This window comes from Epithele typhae, assembly GCF_022376455.1.
Source record: "Epithele typhae strain CBS 203.58 chromosome Unknown BXZ73scaffold_12, whole genome shotgun sequence".
Taxonomy (NCBI): domain Eukaryota; kingdom Fungi; phylum Basidiomycota; class Agaricomycetes; order Polyporales; family Epitheliaceae; genus Epithele; species Epithele typhae.
The window spans coordinates 579,726-598,588 of NW_025954203.1; the positions used below are offsets into that span (position 1 = coordinate 579,726).

Consider the following 18,863-nt stretch of genomic DNA (forward strand, 5'->3'; position numbering starts at 1 on the left):
CCTGTGCATCAGGAGTAGCATAGTACAGTGGCAAGCAGACGGGGGGAGGGGTTGCTGATGGTGGCTGGAAGCTGAAGCTGAAGACGGCGTCACCGCGTACGCGTGAGCCGCGACGTGCTCATTCTTGGCTCATTCCACCAATCTTCCACGACTCCCGCTCTCCGCAATGCACGCCTTCCTCTCCCTCAACGACGATGTTCTGCACGAGATCCTGAGTCATCTCTCCCAGCGTGACACGGGCAATGTTGCTACCTCCACCAAGCAACCACGTGCACTTGCATTCGACTCCTCCGACTCTTTCCCGCTTCCCACTCTGCCACCCAATTGTGCTAAACGTGCGGAACCTCAAGCTGGTGATGTGCGAGCCCGAACCGGTGCCCTACTGCCCGAACGTCAAACTTTGCTCCTCCCCGATAGATGCCCCCTCGAACACATTGCCGCTCGCTATGTACAAGTGGCTCCCCGCTCGAAAGGCTCACTTATAACCGCGACGATAGGTGGCGGAGGTCACGTCGCGCGACTTGGAGATCTTTGGTCCCACGGACGACGTTCTGACGCAGCTGGAGACCGTCGACGGGATGCGCAGCCTCGAGTGGGACGTCGTCTCAGGTTGGCACGCCCAGCGGTACGGAGAGAGCCCGCACCTGTGGACGTTTCTCGAAGGTTGCAAGAACCTTCGCGCGATGGAACTTGTTGTCCAGCGCGGGATGAAGCACTGTGTGCCGTACGAGAAACTACTGGTGCGCATCGTCCCCGGGCCCAATGAGCGTCGGTTTGTCGTTTACCCGCTTTTACAGAGGTTGCTGGTGGAGACGCTCTCGAAGCTCAGTCTCGTCTACATACCCCGGCGTCTCTCTTTTTTTTTTTTTTTTTTTGAAGAACCCATTGCAACCAGCTCAGATTGGTCCGAATCTCGGCTTGTTGTCATACACTGGCTGCGGGTTGACGGCCCCCTCAGGAATCTCACCCGGGGACAGGCCCAATATTGTAGAGGATAAGTTAAAGGGTGGCAGCAAAGGGGTTAAAGTGGGTGCCCAGTGCGGGATTTGAACCCGCAGCCTGAGAGAACCTCAGGCCGTCGTCTGTGACTCTTGCCATTGAGCCAGCTGGGCCCCCCCTCGGCGTCTCTCTGTGCCCGGATCCCGGGCGGAAACAGAACAGTCCGAAGGATGTTCTCGTCGAGGTAAGGTACCCCCAGCACAGACTCGACGACGTCACATGACCTCCCCATGTCACGCTTAGGCCAGTTTGGCGGGGGAAAGTCGCTTGAAATCGAATAACAACTTGGGGATTCCTCGTACGGCCAAAGTGCTTTATACATTGTATGCCAAGAAGAGTACCTTAGAATATGTATAGAGCATATTTCGCGAAATGTCCATAGCAGTGGAGTTATAAGCCCAGATGTGTGCTCTGCGCGCGTTTTTGGTCGTCTAAGCGCTATCTCAGGCCCAAAATGTGAGCGCGCGCTAGTTGCCCTGCCTGCGCATCTCGACGTGGTCCCGGCCAGCAGCACGGTGAAGCCGCGCGCAGTAGGGAAAATGAAGCGCAAAACGGGGGCAATTTCACGCGCTTAGAAGTTAACGCCGTGAATGCTCGCGCCTCCAAGAAAGCGCGGAATGACCCTGACTCAGAAAACCATTCGTCGGATCCGGCAAGCATTGAAAGCTTGGGCAGCCACAACTCGCCGGTCTCGCCCCCGCCACAACCGCGCATGGTGAGCCCAGCGTCGACATTGGAGATGGGGGACTCCCGGTTACACTTGTGCAAAGATCAGGTCAAGATGCGACCAAACATTCACGGAAACCTGTCATCAGCAAAAGTCCAGTTTGCTTGCGCTTGCTTGGTGGACTTGGAAGCCCGGGCCGGCAGGGGCGCGCTTCGGCCGAACCTCACGCGCACGCAATCCAGCCAAGTGCGCGCAATCGGAGTGGCATCGTGTGACGGCTTGGGCTCCCTTGCGGGCAATTGGGTGATTCTCAAGTGTAGACAGTGGATTGGTGGTATTTTGGGGTCTCCAAGAGAATAGGCGTCTATTGTACGTGTGAAGCGCGACCCAGTCTCATAGTAAATGCTTGTCTTCTCCACCACGGTCTTCAACGTTCAACCTCTTCGTCCGTGAGCTACGGCATGCACAATTCAATGCAAAGGTGGGAATTGGTAGGGTGTGGTCTGCCATCGAAGATCCTGTTCCCTGGCACAATCTGTAACGCGTCGGGCCCCTCTACTGGCGGCTGTCAGTGTGGCCATCCGGATCCTCGCAGGGTAGCTAGCGCATGTTCTCCCCTCGTCTCACTATGTCAACCGCTTCGGCCTCCTCATCTGTATGATAGAACTGCGGCCGCGTGAATATAGTACAGTGGAATCACATTGTCCTCGCCGTCCTCGGGCCCCATATCAGCCTGCCACGTAGTCGTTGTCGCCGTTGTGACCTGTCATCGTTGTGTGACCTGTTGTCAACGGTCTCGTGTTGTCAGCGTGACAGATGGGCCCGCGACTGGCGTCATCTGTGGTACTTAGACCCGCTCTTGACCCAAGCATAAGCCCGCCCACAAGATGGTCTTTCCCTCCCTCCTTCCCTCACCTCTTCCCTTGAGCCACACTGCCCCTCTCATGCATTCTGACCTTCGGGAAACGCCGTCACCGCGCTGCTGCCCGGGTCAGTCACGTGTGACAGCCGGAGTCGGTGCTCGCGCTCACAGCTTGCCAGTCGGGACTCAGGTTTACTTCTCCCTCCATTCCTAAGTTGCTCCTGTCACCCTGCCTCACGCAAACGATCTTGGCGAATTTGAGAAGATGTAGTGGAGGTGCAATCGGCTCAATGGGAGTGCGATAAACAGGTGCGCTTTCATCATTAGGTCTTTCATTGCGTGACTGCTCAAAACAACATGCGGTGGACGTCCTTGACCGCCGCCTCTGGGCCCACCGCCAGTCCACCTCTGGCTGGCCTATCGAGGGCTGCGAGGACATGTTCGCCTTCTGGCTCTACTGGTTCTCGGTACGTCCCCCTCCCCTTCACACTCTCCCCCGCAATCTTCATCCCTCGCGCAGAAACCTCGCTGCACACACACCTGCCTCCCGCGCTCGTCTTGCGAAGCACGTCCGGCGGTACACCATGTACGGCTTCCGCTACCGCCACATCCCACTCCTTACGCCGGAATAAGCACCAACGTGTTCTGGCCGCCTTGCCGTGCCGCACTCTCCGCCTTCGCCAGCGCATCCTGGCCGCGCTCTCTGCCTGGGCCCGCACCTCCAGCGCGCGCGTCCACCGCCGTTGTACCGTCCGCACGTCCGCACGTGGGAGCATGAGCACCTCGAGACGCGTGCGCTTGCAACTGCGGACCGCACCGAGGGCACAGCGATGCTCCCGCCGGAACGGGTGCGTGCCGCACAGGACCACGGCGGTGCGGGTGGAGGGCCGAGTGCACAAGCGAGTGCAGGCTGCTCACGGGACCCGTGAGCGTGCTCATGGACGACAGCTTCGTGACGGTAACGTCGTTCTGGGTGCGCCGGTATTTTCTCGTTCCAACTGTACCCGATGTGCCCATACCCGCCAACCCGCGCAGGTTACCTGCAACCCCTACCTGCGCGGAGCCTGCAACCACCCAGGTATGATTTTCGTTTTGTTATCCGTATCGCTTTACTGATTTGTCTTCTTTCAGCACTCCTATGATTCCTGGAGCCGCTGTCTTTCGATCTGGACAGGCCCGGCACTGACTCAGTGTGCTCGTGCAACGTCGTAGTAGCCGTAGTTGTATAGCGAATTTATTTAAGCCAGTATTCAATCTAGCTTCTACTTCACTCTGATTGCGACCACAATCCGCTGAGCAGTCCACCTGATCTCGCCCCTTCCGCAATAATCAGTCCCATTTGCTCACCATCCGGTCAATCCCTCAGCAGCCTGGCCAGCGATTGACATCCTTGCACGGGCATGCACTCCGCCCAAGTGCACGGAACCTTGCCAAGGACATCGTGCGTCTGGAATCACTTGGGCGGCGTACGAGGGCACGCAGGCGGGCCAAGTGCCCACCATCAAACCAATCCCTTGCTGAAATTGCGTGCGCACGGCGTAGCATTGCGTGGGATTGGCATCGCTTGCGCAGAATTGGGGTGGATTGTAATCCGTGAGTTGCGCAGGGATCCTGCGCCACAGAATGGACGGATTGGCCGGATTGAGCACACTTACGTGCGCACGCGCGCGCACGCACGACCGATGAGATTTTGCTGATGGTCAACCCACTTGGTCCGGCACGATTCGGCGCCTCTCCATCTCCTAGAAGCGCCAAGCATGCGCCGATAAGCAGACTTATCCGTAACGAGCACGTGATAAGTCACAGGAATCACACGTCGTCGAGTCTGTGCTGGGGGTACCTTACTAGCGCGAGTCCGCCTGGCTCACGAGACACTGCCGCGCGCTCACGTCAGGTAGGTCCTGACTCCACACGTTCTCCTCCTAAACGTTAAACCTCCGCGAAGTGTCTGGCGCTTCAATGCCGCGCCGCGCGCGACTCCAACTTGTGCTTGAGTATCTCGGCCACGGTGTCATCCTGTCATTCAAGCTCAAGCTCAACGACCATGACGCATACTCTGTTGTGCAGCTTGGTATCGCTGCCGTATTACGGCATTTACAGCTGCAAATGCCATATTTGGGCGAGTCTGACCGTCTGGTGGTCCATCTTCGTCCAATGTCCCATGCACTGCCCCGCCGTCGACCAGTCGCGGATTTGACGCGGCCGGCCCCGTGCAGGACTGGGCTATAAGAGAAGCTGCCTGGTGCTCTGTCGCCTTCTTCGCCTCCGCTCGCCTCGATACGCGCCGAAGCACTGACCGTTGGCTTTCAGTCTTCCTCGAACAAGGCGTGCGTACACGGACAGGTCGCAGTTTCAATACACAATCATGTTCTCTAGGCTCTCTTCCACCTCGAACGCGATTGTGCCTCACATTCCGCCTGCGATCCACCCATCGGGGAGTAGCGTGGAAGGGCACGTCGCCATCAACCTTCGTCTTGTCCACGAGGAGGACATTAGCGAGGTTCAAGTCCGTTTGCGGGGAGTCGGGCTGACGTGCGCCATGGCTTCTGCGCTCTTCCACGGCTCTCACTGATATTCTGTCCCGTTTTCAGAAGCGTGAAACAAGGGGAAGACACCGGCTCTGGCAAAACGCATCTTGTCCGCGACAACGTCACCCTTTGGACCCGTGGGTCCGCGTACCCTGAGCCTGGCTCCGACGTCCTTCCCGTCCCGTTCTCGTTCAAACTTCCCGCACAGCTGCCGCCTTCCTTTCACCATAGGAGCGTCGGATGCGACGCAACAGTCCGATACTCCGTCACTGCGGTCGGCGTCCGAAGGGGGATCCTGCATGTGAACAAGCGGCAGTGCGTCCCACTAACTGTCGTCCCCACCGATGCCGTTGGCGCGTCCATCAAGCGCGATAACGCTACCCACGGATGGACATCGTACTCCAAGGATGAGCGCATCCGGCGCGGCCTCTGGGGCGCATACTCCAATGTGTCCGTCCGAGTACGTCGTCTTCTTTTCCCACCTCCCGCTCCCAACTCACCTGTACGCGCCGCGCCGCCCGGGGCCTCAGCTCAGCATCCCACACATCCCCGTGCTCCCCATCGCTTCGACCATTCCCTACACCATCACCGTCACGACAACCACCCCGCCGTTGACGCGCGCGCAAGCCGCCGCCCGCCCGCTCTTCCCGCCCATCCCCCACGACCCAGACGCGCTCGAGTTCAAGCTCCGCCGGCACATGTTTGTGCGTGCGGGCACCCACAAGACTCGACCGACCGCGGACGCCGCGCACTTTCTCGGCGCGGCCGCGCAACGGGCCGCGAGCCGGGGTGAACCAACGCGCCCGCCAGTGTCGAGGAACGTCGACGGTGGGCAGTGGCTGCCCGCGGCCGCGGATGGGAGCGAGAAGAAAGGGCGCGCTGAGGACGAGAAGGGGATGTGGGTCCAGCGCGCCGTGTTCGAGTCCACGTTCTCGATCGACGTCGCGCCATCGTTCGCGATAGACAACTTCATCGTCTGTTCGGTGGGTTTCTTTCCCTTTTCCTGCGCCGCCCATGGGTGGCTGATGGACGCGTTCTTGCAGTACGAGCTGGTGGTGCGGGTGCCGTTCCCTGGCATCGGAAATGATCTCAGGCTCGAGGTGCCGATAGTGGTGACTTCGGGCATCGACGCGACGTTGCCGCAGGCAGGCGCAGCGCATGGGGCTCCGACGTTGGACCTTCCTCCGTAGGTTACTCCTAAATCTTGAGACATTGCTTCCGGCTAACTTGTCGCGCGCAGAGCGTACTGGAACCTTGACGACAAAAGATGGATGGACGACGAGAAGACATAGCGGGGAGGGAAGACCTGTTCCAGATCGCCGATCGTTATGAATCGTGCTGCAGAGATTCTCGACTTTCAAACCCGCGAACAAGTGTGCCAACACGTCCACACAGACGGCTCCGCCCGTCCGCCGCGAAGCTTTGAAGTGCGCCATCACCGAGACGCGGAGAGCGATAGGGTTTGGGGAGAGTGCGGGGTGGGGACTTCTTAGCGCCGGTCATGAGCTGCGAGTATCTTGACCTCATCGAGCGAACTTTACGATATATGTCGTAGGACCACGGATGACGATCTGGCTAGCCGGGCGTCGAGTACGGGTCGCCCAGGGGCTGCGCTCGCTCGCTTGTTTGTGTGTCTGGTCGATCTGTCGTCCTCTGCATCCATTGATGCCAACAAAGACGACCTTGGCCCTTCTGTGCAGGGGAAGTTCGACAAATATCCGACTCCAGGGCGTCCGGCACGGCTAAATTGAACACCGTCATCGTCCAGCGTTGTTCCACGTCCAGCAGAAAATATCGGTATACGCGAGACTACACGACACTGTTAACACACCTTAAAAGAGGCCCGATTGCACGGCGTGCGAGAACTCCTCGTACAAACACGAGGGCCCGATACAAGAGCGCGAGTGCCTCTAAACCAAAGCTTCGGGAGCGGGATTGACTTCGGGGGAGAACGATGGCGTGCGAGGGCACCTGAACAAAACCGCAGGGATGTTGGAGACACGTGCAGATGAGAACGGCAGAGGGGACGTACCGTGGCCGGGCCTGCTGCCTTCATTTGCAGACACTCCACCTCGAGCGGGTTTCCAACAAGATGTGCGTCCGCGTTGCGGCGCGTGGATGCGCGGCGGCAACAGCAGCATGGACAGTGCAGGGGTGATCGGTGAGGCGATAGCTTCGGGATACCCAGCCTGGGTGTGACTTAGGATACTTGTGCATGGAAGGTGGCTCAAGGCAAGAACATACCTCGACCTCTGCGGGAGAGAACTTGCTCCACGTATCCCATAGAATGCTAGTTTTCATCGCTCAAGCGCTCACCCCCGGCTCATCTCTGCTTTCATGAGAGGTGGGGTGGGCTAGTCTCCCCTAGGCAGCCCTTCTATCAAAGGGGGTGGGCGTCGATGATGAGTCCTTAATCACCGAAGCTGAGACGCTGCCGCAGGCTGCGTGCCGCCCCGCGGCGCTGAAGCGTAAGGACATGCTGTTGCCGGGGGAAAAAGGGAATGGGATGCGTGGGGATGAGCGAGGCATGCCGGAGGAGAAGGATAAGAAGCCATTCCTGGGAGATGGTGGAGGGAAAACAAAGTGCGAACCGCTGTCGCGACAGTCGCGCGGCGGGCGCCTCACACTCCCTCCATCTGGCATCCACGACACATGAGCACCAATGAGCACGATTGACATACATACAGTGTAAGTGCCTTTCTCTCCAACTACGCGCATCGTCTCGCCAGCGTTGCTGCACGACTTCAGACAGGCGCGTCAGGATGGCTATGTATTCCAAGTGAGTACCTTTATGTATTGCATCGCCTCTGTATCGCCTCGCCGCGACCTCGGGGGCCAGCTATGTAGTCCAAGTATGGTCAGTACTCACGTCTCCGTTCCAGATACGGGTGGCAGTTCGTTTCCACACTGCCCCGTCACGGATCGATCGCGAATTGACTGCGGGACTTGGGTCATGCAGTATCCAAAAGAGCCTCCTTCACCGCTTGCAATTGGTGCGCTTTCACCTCCTCCCTCGATCTGCGCTGACGACACGTATCCAGTCTCCCGCCATCAAGGCTTCTGTACGCATATCGAATAGGGGAACATGCTCTCAAGACTATCTTCCACGTCGAGCGCGATTCCGCTCCACGTCCCGCCTGTGATCCACCCATCGGGGAGCATGGTCGAAGGGCACGTCGCAATCAACCTTCGTCTCGTCCACGAGGAGGACATTGACGAGGTTCAAGTTCGACTGCGTGGAGTCGGGCAAACGTGCGTCACGGCTTCTTCGCTTTCCACGGCTCTCACTGATATTCTGTCGTATTATAAGACGCGTAGATGAGGGAGATAGCTCCAGCTACGGCAAAAGGCAACTCGTCCGCGACAACCTCATCCTTTGGACCCGCGGGTCCGCGTACCCTGAGCCCGGCTCCGACGTCCTTCCCGTCCCGTTCTCGTTCAAACTTCCCGCACAGCTACCGCCATCCTTCCTGCACAGGACCGTCAGTTGCCAGGCCGCGGTCAGGTATTCCGTCACCGCGGTCGGCGTCCGAAGGGGGATCTTGCATGTAAACAAGCGGCAGTGCGTTCCACTCACTGTCATTCCCACCGACACCGTTGGTGCCTCCATCAAGCGCAAGAACGCGACCCACAGCTGGAGAACGTACTCCAAGGACGAGCGCATCAGACGCGGCCTTTGGGGCGCTTACTCTACGGTGTCCGTGCAGGTACGTCGTTGTTTCCCCCCTAATGCACCCGCGCGCACGCTGACTCGCATCTCAGCTCAGCCTTCCAGACATTCTCATGCTCCCCCTCTCTTCCACGATACCTTATACCATCACCGTCACGACGAAGAGCCCGCCGTTGACTCGCGCACAGGCCGCCGCCCGCCCGCTCTTCCCGCCCATCCCCGATGCTCCGGACGCGCTGGAGTTCGTGCTGCGCAGGCGCATGTTCGTTCGCGCCGGTGTCGACACGGCACGACCGACCACGGACGCCGCGCACTTTCTCGGCGCGGGCGCGCAACGGGCCGCGAGCCGGGGCGGACGGGCGCGCCCGCCGGTGTCGACCAACGTCGACGGCGGCCAGTGGCTGCCCGCGGCCGCGGATGCGCGCGAGAAGAAGGGGCGCGCGGAGGAAGGGAAGGGGACGTGGGTCCAGCGCGCCGTGTTCGAGTCCACGTTCTCGCTCGACGTCGCACCATCATTCGAGATAGACAACTTCATCGTCTGTTCGGTGGGTTTCTTTTCCCTTTTCCTGTATCGCGCGTGGGTAGCTGATGGGCGCGTTCTTGCAGTACGAGCTGGTGGTGCGGGTGCCGTTCCCGGGTGTCGGCAATGATCTCAAGCTCGAGGTGCCGGTGGTGGTGACTTCGGGCATCGACGCGCCGTTGCCGCGATCCGGGGCGACCGTGTCCGGCGCGGCGCATGACGCTCCGACGTTGGACCTTCCCCCGTACGTCGCCACGCAACCTCGGTCATTACGAGGCACTGACGAGTCTCTCAGAGCGTACTGGGATCCTGAAGATGCCGGATGGAGGGACGACGAGAAGGTGTAGGGAGATCGCCGCTCGTTGTCTTATCGATCGCCTCTCCACTCGGACGAAGCTGCCGTATATTTATTACGCTAGTGTGCAGGGCGATCCATGTTTGACCCTCACATCGTCTCCCGCTTCTGCCACTGAAAAAGGACATATTCCTGTTGCTCCTTCTTGCGAGCATCTGCCAGCTCAATCTACCATGGCGCTCATCTCGACGCCATCGCTCGCGTTGCGCGCGCGTCGTCTCCTTCATCTCTGGAAACTTATTTGCGTTTTCCCCAAACTCGAATAGCTAAAACTGCCGGAAGATGGGTTCAAGGATGAACCGATGACGCGCGCGTCAAGGTCCCGTCTAGGCCCGGTCCCGTTCCCAGTGCTCGCGCGCTCGCCCGTGCCCTCGGCCGACCTAGATTTAGCAGCTTACATCCGCGTCCTCCCGATGACGTCGACGAGGGGTGGTGGGTGGCCGACGGGCCCGACGACCACGGCGCGGGGGGCAACGAGAAGAAGAGCGGGCCGGAAGACCTGGCGCGCCGAGCACGGGACGGGAACGTGTGTGCGGCGGGCGGCGTTGACCAAGTCTGCGTCTGCCGTCGTTTGCGCTGCCCAACGTCGAGTGCGCGCGGGGCCGGAAGGAGGACGAGGAGTAGATGTGTAGATCACGTACAAGGATAGTCGCGATGACCGTCCGATGACGATGGATGTGTGTCAAGTGCGACCCACACGGACCGTTCTCCAACCCTTCTTGAGGCGAGCTCGGAGCGGCCGTTGACGCAACACACAAACGCAAACGCAGATAGACACGGAAGACGAACGATTCTCTGCGATCATGATCATTGTACATCATTGTGCATGTAAAGACACCGAGGACAGCAAAGCGACATGCGGAGTGTACACAAAATGCGATAAGTTAGGGGCGCGAAGTCGGAAAGCATGGATGTGGGCCCCTTGGACCGTTCAGACGTTCGACGGCTCTGCGCTCAGTACTGACCACCGCCGTAGCCACCCTGCTGGCCACCGTATCCGCCACCGCCGTAGCCGCTAGCCTGGTAGCCCTGCTGGCCGTAGCCACTACCACCACCTGATGAAGTCGGATTAGACAAGAGTCGCGTACCATCGTTATCAAATAGTCGCTCACCCTGGCCGCCGTATCCACCGCCTCCACTGTAGCCTCCACCGCCGTAGCCGCCACCTCCACCGCCGCCGCCTGGGAGAGAGAGACAACTAATAAGAACGGAGATGATCGGCGATGGGGACGACGAGCACTAACCGCCGCCACCGCTGCCGCGGGCGTTGGCAATGTTGACCTTGATGCGCCGGCCGTCGAGGTCCTGCTCATGGAGGGAGGCGATGGCGGTCTGCGCCTCAGCCTCGGAACCGAAGGTGACGAAGCCGAAGCCGCGCGAGCGGCCCGTCTCACGGTCGCGCATCACGATGGACTACAGAGCACATGGGAAGGGATCAGGGGATACGACGGAAGGATAGGCATGGTGGAGCATACATCGACAACATGACCGAAGTCTCCGAAGGCCTGCAAACGGCGACGAGGACATGATTAGATAGGCACGGGCAGGGGCGACAGAGAACGCATCGCGAGGCAAGATCTGACTGACTTGACGGAGAGTGTCGTCGGTGGTGTTCCAACTCAGGTTACTATCGACCGCGGGGACGGAAAACGGGCATCAGTCGTGAGCGCGAGAGGGCATGCTCTGTGCATGCGGGACTCTGGGGAATCGATCGACGAAACTGACCCGACGTATAGTTTTGTGGACATGATGAAGAATGGATTGGAAGTGGTAGATACAGGTGTGCTCCTGATCGGACGAATCAGACACCGGGCAGAGCGAGCAGAGACAGGTGGGGGTGGGGAGCAGGAGGCGGTTGGGGGCTGCTCCACCTTATATCCCCTCGCAAAACTTCACACTCCGCCGCCCAATGCAGGTAATCGATCCCGGCAGACGCCGGCCGGGGCAAACAGGGGCAAACGCGCCCAAGCGGACGGGACGACTCACGCTGCCACCCAGAGTTTCTTCCCCGCTCGGTGCGCAAGACCGGACCCTGTCCGAGACAAGCAGACCATTGCCCGCGGCGGCGGCGGTAAACAGGCAAAGCGGGTCATGTGCCCAGTGCAGCTCACCACCCCGCGCCCGCTTGCGGTCCCTCTTTGCCCTTTCTCCGCCGGATCGTAAACAGCCTGCACGCGCCTTACGTCCACGTCTCGGACCGAGACCCCTCACGGCATCTATATACACGCTCCGAGGTTGGATCTAGTTCTGCCGTACGTTATTTCTCCACCCTCAGTCGTTGCGGTCATCTGACCGCTTGCGCACAGTTTCCGCTCTTCCCTTGACTGTAACGAGCGGCTGCGACAGCCGTACAAGCGCAGACGGGCACCATGCGGTTTTGCGCGTACATGCACGGCCTCATCGCTCACACCGTCCTTCCAGATATCCACCATCTTACTGTCCACCCCGCGAGCCACATCGGGTATCCCCCCTCGGCAGCCTCCCCCGTCCCGGCTAAACTGACGATCCTTGCCCATTCCCGCACGTCCGCTCCTGCTTTGCAGTCGTACACGAGGAGGACGCGGCACGCACGCGTATCGCCATGTACCATCCCGCCCGCGTGCAGCAGCGCCATTGCGCGCACGACCCCCGGACGCGGCGCGGTGCCGGCGACCTGCTCCATCAGGACCATCTTCGCTCGCTGGTGGACGTCCTCACCCGGCCGGACGTCACCGACTCTGTCCTTGCTACGGAGCGCCCTCACGCCTCGTCACCTGCATCAGATCCAACATCGGTGGAGGTGACCAGGGAATGAATTGTGTCACATGTGCGTCTGGAGATTGTGAACGTGGAATCAGGGGTGCGTTTGGAGCATCGGCTCTCTGACTCGATGAAGCTCGAGCGTTCATTGAGTGTTCAGCCTGCCCGCTCAGGTCAGAGCCATTGCCTGAGGTGTTCAGGTCGGACGAGTATCTGGTAGTCACATGTCAACATGTGTGTCGCCTGCGCGGCGTTCCGTCCCGGACCTCAAACCCGCACACCGGTCTCCATAACATCGAGTGCCGCAAGAGGTGCGGGTGGGTGCGAAGATGGACATGTGGATTCAGGGCGACGATCGATGGTGGTGCGCGCGCAGGTAGAAGGGAGCGTGGCATGCGCTTCGAGCACTTCTCTATTTTAAACTCAGCCGGAGTCCGACGCTATATACCGGCCGACCCTGCAGTCGCCGCATCAATCGGGTACTAAATATCGCCAGACTATGCTCCGCTCTCTCGCTCGTCTTCCCGCCACTCTGCCCTTTCCCCAGCGCGACGCGATGTCCTCCACGTGCAACGTCCTCATCAGCACCATCACGCGCGACGAAGCCATTACTCTGATTGGGCTCTGAAGCTCGACTCAGCTCACTGTCACGCCCATCATGTCGGGCTCGCAGAGACGAGCCCAGACGAGCACGGTGGACGAAGAGCACTATGAAGTCTGGACCGCAGATCCGCCACACAGCAGGCGAGTTTTGTATTCCGGCCGACGCCACGGAAGAAGTCGCCATTGGGTATGACGGGCCGATGAATTTGGCACAGGCGCAGTGGCGTAAGGCTGTCCGCGTCGACGTGGCCGGCGACGAACACTGCTGAGCGCTGAGCAGGCGCAGGTCAAGAATATGGTCGACCTCGGTGTTGGCGAAGGTCCCGCGCGCAGTCGCTGATTTGGGCCCTGACGATTCTACGCTGGAGAGAGGAGGTGCGCTATGTTTACCTGTGTCTCGGCTGTGCGTCTTCGGGCTGCCCGTTGTATCCCCACCACCCAGATTGTATATGCCTGGCAATGAACGTTTGACAGTCGGCTTTCGTGGTGTGCGCGACTGCCAAATATGGAGCGAGGACGACGCGCGGCTGCGCCGGCGACTCAACTCGTGTAACTTGTCTCAAATTCCGAGCAAGCAGTCACCTGAGCCCGAACATCCAAGGACCACCACCCTCCGAATAGCACAAAGTTCCACAGGCCGCGTGTGTCGTGACGACGGCCAGTGCTCCAGGTGAGTGGGTCGCTCTGGTGCGCCCCGAGGCGCGAGTTCCGACGCGAACGGCGCACCCCTAGTTAACGGCTACGGCCAGCGCGACTTGCGCGCGACCTTTCGTACGTATGCGTTGGAACGAGCCGCCTGCTCTTCGGCTCCGATGAAACATTCAAACGGTGCACCACGAAGGAAGCTTAGCTGCGGAGCAACGAACCTTCCGCTTGGGAGGGCGGTTCCGTGCTAAGCCAGCCCTTTCGTGCTGCGGTCTACAACCAGGCGAGCGAGCCCAAATGGTGCGCATAAGCGCTTATCGCCGCGGCCAGTTCTGAAGTTCGTAGCTTACGAGTTTGCCTCTGACCTAGTACATGACAAACGCGAACTCGCTGTGCTTTCCTCCCTGGTACGATTGCAAAATATTTGTTTCAACACCAGCTCCTAACAACCCCTTGTGCTGCTGCGCGCCATCCATAAATCACGCCCCAGTCCTGCTGTCTCTCTGGCCACCTCTCATTTCAAGGCAGACACTCGTCTCAACCGGAAGCGGAGGGCACTCCGCCTCTCAGATCTCTGCCGTGGTCCGCCTCCACGGATACGGGACGCTAGACGGGCCCCTGTTCGGCTGCCTCACCGCGACGGGCCCAGGCTGAATGACGGATCCATCCCCTATATAGCTCCCACGACAACTTTACCCGGCCTTTCCCGCCCTGCGTGCCTCCGTCACCCTCCTCGCCCTCACAACGACGGTGCTATGTTCTACGACCTTGCCCTCGGTGCCCCCGACGGGTGCCCCGAGGTCGAGCCCGCTTCTGTCGACGACAGCAGCGATGACACCCCGCCCTCCTTGCATGCCCAACCAGCTTCATGGTGCGTGATCAAACACTATTGCTGTGCGTCACTGAGAGTTGTGGACAGGGCGACGAGATTGACCTCCTCTCCATTGACTTTGTGATCGCTGGAGGCTCGTTATGTGGGCTGTCCGCAGCGATAGCCCTCAGGCGCGTCGGCCATAATGTCGTCGTCGTCGACCGCACATCTCCCTACGAGCCGGTATGTGTGTGTGCACAAGGCTTATTTCGGTGCTGGCCCTCACGGAACGTCCGCGTTCGCCACAGACCAAATTCGACTCGGGTATTCGCTTACCGCCCAACTCGACGAAGCACTACTACCGATGGGGGCTGAAGGACCGCCTCCAGAGTCACGCCGTGTCTGTCAAGAGTCAAGGCACTTTGTTCGCTTCTTGTGAGGCTTTCCGTTTGGCCTGGAATGACGAGCGACACCCTCTGACGCACTCCCAGTCCACTCAGGCTCGATTGTCGGGGAGCACTCGTGGGAAAGCAGCATCCTGGAGGAGCTTGGGGGCGACACGCTATTCATGCACGTACGTCGTCACCGACTGCATTTCTTCACTGTGCCTCCCTGAAACCCCACCGCCTTCCCCGGCGCAGTACACGCAGCTCCGGAAGCTGCTCGCGGAGCATGCCACGGAGATAGGTGTGAAGATTATAATTGAAAACGTCGTGTCCGTGCACCCTGACCCCTGAAGCCGTCGCTGAAACTCGAGTCCGACGAAGTCCTCATTGGTGACGTCGTGCTGGGTGCCGACGGGTACATCCTCGAAGGAAACCTCTGCCGCACGGCCGTATTGGAAGCACTCGGACAGGACCCAAGAGCGCTTGGATGGGCATGCAGCTGTTCAAGTACGTCCCGTCATTATTTTGTGTCGTCGACTGGCACCAGCGGAACGCCTCGCCTGAAACGCGTGCGCAGCGCCAATATACCCGAAGCGAATCTGGACCGGCTGGAGGACAAGGAGATGCTCGTGCAGCTGCGAAGAGGGGTGCGTCTAGCGGTGGAATGTTGTTTAGGGGGCATCTGACACTAAGAAGGCCTCCGAAACAGGGCAAAGTCTTCACGTGGTATGGGCGTGGGTATGGAGCGCTGGGCTTTCCCGTGGTGCGCATATTCTGTTCTTTTCCGCTACCCCGGCGAGCTTACTTGGCCGCGGTGCGCAGAAATCTATCACTGGGGAGGACGCGTTCACCCTGTATATTTTCACACCGCGCGCGGAGATGCTTGAGCGGCCGTACCGCTGCGAGATCGAGGAGTGCCTCGCCGCGTTGAAGGACTCGGACCCACGGCTCCGACAGATTGCGAAGCATGCATCGCGCATCACCTGCGTGCCCATGGCCGACCACCCCAAGCTGGAAGAGTGGGTGCACCCCGACGGCCGTCTCCTGTGCATCGGCGAGGGCGCCCACCCAACTCCTGTCCGTCGTCCCCGTCGCTCTCTCCCGCGATCGCCGACTGACGTTGCGCCCGGTATCGCCGCTCCTGGATCGCTCGCACCCGCCGGCGACGCACGCCCCGCGATCTTGCAGGTCGGCTCGCTGTTCTCGGTCGCGATGTGCACGTGCGACGCGGCGTGCCTCGGCCGGCTGTTCTCGCACCTCACCCGGCACGACCAGATCGACACGCTGCTGTACGCGCTGCAGGAGATCCGCGAGGGGCCCGTCGCGTCCGTCTTCAAGGCCGCGTCGGGCAACATCTTCGCGACCTCGCTCCCGCCCGGGATCGTCGAGCGGGACGACGAGGACAAGCGCGCGCGGGCGGAGCACGGGCTCGCGAGCCTTGGCGGCGGCATCGACAGCTTGACGCCGGAGTCAAGCCCGGAGATGATCGAGGTCGTCGAGCAGCTGTTTGGGTACGATGCTGAGGACGAGGCGGACAATTGGTGGGTCAACTGGGGGCTCATGCAGGAGCGCGCGACGCGGAGAGAGATGTTTAGGAGGAGCGTGACGGTGAGCGGTAAGGACGAGGATCCGGAGGGGCAGTATAATGGCGGCTCTCGCGCGGGGCATGCACGACGGTGACCGCGGCTAATGGTGTTCTAGATGCGCGCATGGAGGCATGGGCGGTGGACTTTGCTCCGAGCGGTGCGCGGTGCGTAGGATACCATGGTCCCCTGGCGAAGCTATCGCTCTACACCCAGCTTTCTGTATAATTAGTGTATTATGTATTATAACGACATCCTGCAGCTGCCCCCACGCACTAGTGCTGTTTGGTTCCAGACCGATCTTACAGATCTAGCGCACTCGACGGCATAGGATGCCCGCCGTTCATGGGCCCGGCCGATGGGGTTTCCGACTCAATCTGGAATGATGGGCGCCTAAACAAGAGACCGGAGAGCCCCGGGGCCGCTGTCCTCCGACGATATACGCACCCTTCTTGCTGACACTACTCCGCAGTCGATCCATAATACCCGCCACTCAGAAAGCAAGGCGGAGCCGGGGGGAGCCTACACCCTCGCAGTCGTCGCTCGAGTGAACAGTGGATCCGTGATTAATAGTCTAACAAAGCGAGCGTAGGCATGCATACGACGACTTATAGAGAGAATACTTTTGGTTATTGAGCTGGCGAGGTCGCCGAGTCGCTGCTGAGCTCGAGCCCCGAGCCCCCAGTTTCCCGCCCAAGATCCTCCAGACTCCAGTCCTTCTTGTGCCCTATCGAGTAAGGGTCCGTGTCACCGGCCAAAAACCTGCTCATCGACGCCCACCCAATCATGGCCGCGTTGTCTGTCATGCTCGTCAGCGTTGTGGCTGGACAGCAATCCGAACCGAGCTCACCAGTACACAACGATGGGGGTGGGAAATACATCGGAAGGGCCTCCCCGGGACTCGCCGCGTCTAGACACACGCGCATCCTGTGAACGCGATGCATTAGCGGGCGCGCCTTCCTCGATGACGAAGAGCAGACCTAGCTCTGAGAAACGAATTGCTCGCAACTCCCCCGCTGACGACCATACACCGTGGTGTCACGCCAATCTCGGAGCACAGCGCTAATGCACGGGAGATCTTCTCCTCGAGGTGCGCAACCGTCGCACGCTGGAAGCTCCGCGCGACCGCTCGGCGCACCGTATGGCTCATCCCATCAATTCCGCCGTACTCCTCCAAGACCCTGGCGATGGCTGACGCGAAGCCTGCGTAGGAGAACCTCATCAAGCCCCACGTCGGGCGCGGCATCTCTACTTTGGGGAGCACTTCACCCGGGGTATCTGGTTGCGCGCAGAAGCGTTCGAGAGCGGCACCGGGAGCTGCGCCGTCGAGGGGGATCTGGAGGGCCCTGGCGGCCTTGTCAAAGGCGTTGCCTATGGCGATGTCTGTGGTGTTGACGAGAATGCGGAACTGCGTGGGAGATGTTGCGAGCAGTAGCATCGTGTGCCCACCGGAGACGAGCAGCGTAAGGAACGGGAATTCGGGTGCTTCGCCGTCAGGGGCGGTGAGGAAAGGCGTGAGGGCGTGGGCTTGCTTTGTGGCCATGCGTGAGATGGCGGGAAGGGCGAAAATCGAACGGACGCACCATGTGATGGACCCCGACCAGAGGCTTGTTCATCACTGCAGCGAGAGCACGAGCGGAAGTCGCGCATACACTCAAACAGCCTACCATGCCTGCGCGGCGCTCAGCGGCGAGCCTGCACGGAGAAAATGACGACGTACCCGGCCCGCGAGTGAAGGCGATCCCGTCGACATCGTGGATTGTGAGTCTAGCCTCGCTCAGAGCTTGCTGGATGACCCCTGGCTGAACGACCGGCGTGAGGAACGGCCGGGCAACAAGATAAGCATGCGACGTGCCATTTGATGTTGGTGGGCGTGGATGGCGTAAAGGGGATGGATACCGCCATGGGTCTCCAATCTGGTGGAGGCTGTGATAACGCGAGGAGATTAATGAGAGCAGTGGACGTACAATGAGGCCTGGTTCCGCACAACATTGGACAGGATTCTCCGCTCCGATGTCACGACGGCCGCACAGGTATCGTCTGCCGAGGACTCGAGCGCGAGCACAGTGAATGCGCGCGCAGGTATCGGCGGGCGGGGGGCGATGGTGGGTATGAGACAGGCGCGAAAAGGATGACAGCGAGCATGGTGCATGAGCGCAGGAGGCAAGAAAGTGGCCGGTCTCGTCACGCGGCTGCGGCTTCGACGTCTGAAGATCTAAAGCCTAAGGTGGGCAGAGGCGAATGCGTAGATAAGAGTCGCAGCCGACGTCGGCGGGCCGTTGCCCCCTCCAACCGCCCTCACCCCGCGTTGACCGACACCAAAGCCGACGGTGACACCTTCGTCACTGCAGCAGACGACGACAAGCGATGGCGGGCCGGTCCGCGCACGTCCGCAGAAAGTCGGTTGAGATCCGCGATCGGGCCCCGCGCTCCCGCTCTCAGGAGCCAGACGACGGGCGGGTCGCCGCCGACGCCGCCCTCCTCGCCGCCGACCA

At 60.3% G+C, this 18,863-nt stretch overlaps 6 protein-coding genes and 1 non-coding gene across 7 annotated transcripts; 4 read left to right on the top strand and 3 right to left on the bottom strand.

Moving 5' to 3' along the window:
- Positions 1-166: 166 nt before the first annotated feature.
- On the top strand, positions 167-1,050 carry BXZ73DRAFT_76103 (uncharacterized protein; the record flags this gene model as incomplete). Its single annotated transcript, XM_048022355.1, has 3 exons — positions 167-358; positions 498-740; positions 880-1,050. 3 exons carry the CDS (start codon positions 167-169, stop codon positions 1,048-1,050), a joined length of 606 nt encoding a protein of 201 aa, XP_047879908.1.
- On the bottom strand, positions 1,032-1,112 carry BXZ73DRAFT_t63. Its single transcript has one exon. It is a non-coding gene; the product is annotated as a tRNA-Arg (tRNA).
- A 3,781-nt stretch (positions 1,113-4,893) lies between these two features.
- Positions 4,894-6,348, top strand: BXZ73DRAFT_43774 (uncharacterized protein; the record flags this gene model as incomplete). Its single annotated transcript, XM_048019207.1, has 5 exons — positions 4,894-5,060; positions 5,120-5,516; positions 5,587-6,039; positions 6,100-6,242; positions 6,297-6,348. 5 exons carry the CDS (start codon positions 4,894-4,896, stop codon positions 6,346-6,348), a joined length of 1,212 nt encoding a protein of 403 aa, XP_047879909.1.
- A 1,793-nt stretch (positions 6,349-8,141) lies between these two features.
- Positions 8,142-9,593, top strand: BXZ73DRAFT_99613 (uncharacterized protein; the record flags this gene model as incomplete). Its single annotated transcript, XM_048028063.1, has 5 exons — positions 8,142-8,308; positions 8,367-8,763; positions 8,819-9,271; positions 9,333-9,490; positions 9,542-9,593. 5 exons carry the CDS (start codon positions 8,142-8,144, stop codon positions 9,591-9,593), a joined length of 1,227 nt encoding a protein of 408 aa, XP_047879910.1.
- A 962-nt stretch (positions 9,594-10,555) lies between these two features.
- On the bottom strand, positions 10,556-11,349 carry BXZ73DRAFT_99614 (uncharacterized protein; the record flags this gene model as incomplete). The annotated part of the gene is made up of 6 exons (XM_048028064.1): positions 10,556-10,656; positions 10,714-10,782; positions 10,846-11,014; positions 11,077-11,106; positions 11,189-11,228; positions 11,327-11,349. The coding sequence occupies 6 exons, from the start codon at positions 11,347-11,349 to the stop codon at positions 10,556-10,558; spliced, it is 432 nt and encodes a 143-aa protein (XP_047879911.1).
- A 2,994-nt stretch (positions 11,350-14,343) lies between these two features.
- BXZ73DRAFT_99615 (FAD/NAD-P-binding domain-containing protein) lies at positions 14,344-16,465 on the top strand (the record flags this gene model as incomplete). The annotated part of the gene is made up of 11 exons (XM_048028065.1): positions 14,344-14,378; positions 14,453-14,459; positions 14,508-14,642; positions 14,708-14,834; positions 14,891-14,973; positions 15,041-15,088; positions 15,139-15,234; positions 15,285-15,292; positions 15,363-15,432; positions 15,495-15,548; positions 15,608-16,465. 11 exons carry the CDS (start codon positions 14,344-14,346, stop codon positions 16,463-16,465), a joined length of 1,521 nt encoding a protein of 506 aa, XP_047879912.1.
- A 532-nt stretch (positions 16,466-16,997) lies between these two features.
- On the bottom strand, positions 16,998-18,520 carry BXZ73DRAFT_89055 (glycoprotease; the record flags this gene model as incomplete). Its single annotated transcript, XM_048025151.1, has 7 exons — positions 16,998-17,167; positions 17,219-17,295; positions 17,349-17,899; positions 17,952-18,040; positions 18,089-18,170; positions 18,224-18,284; positions 18,336-18,520. The coding sequence occupies 7 exons, from the start codon at positions 18,518-18,520 to the stop codon at positions 16,998-17,000; spliced, it is 1,215 nt and encodes a 404-aa protein (XP_047879913.1).
- Between the last annotated feature and the right edge of the window lie 343 nt (positions 18,521-18,863).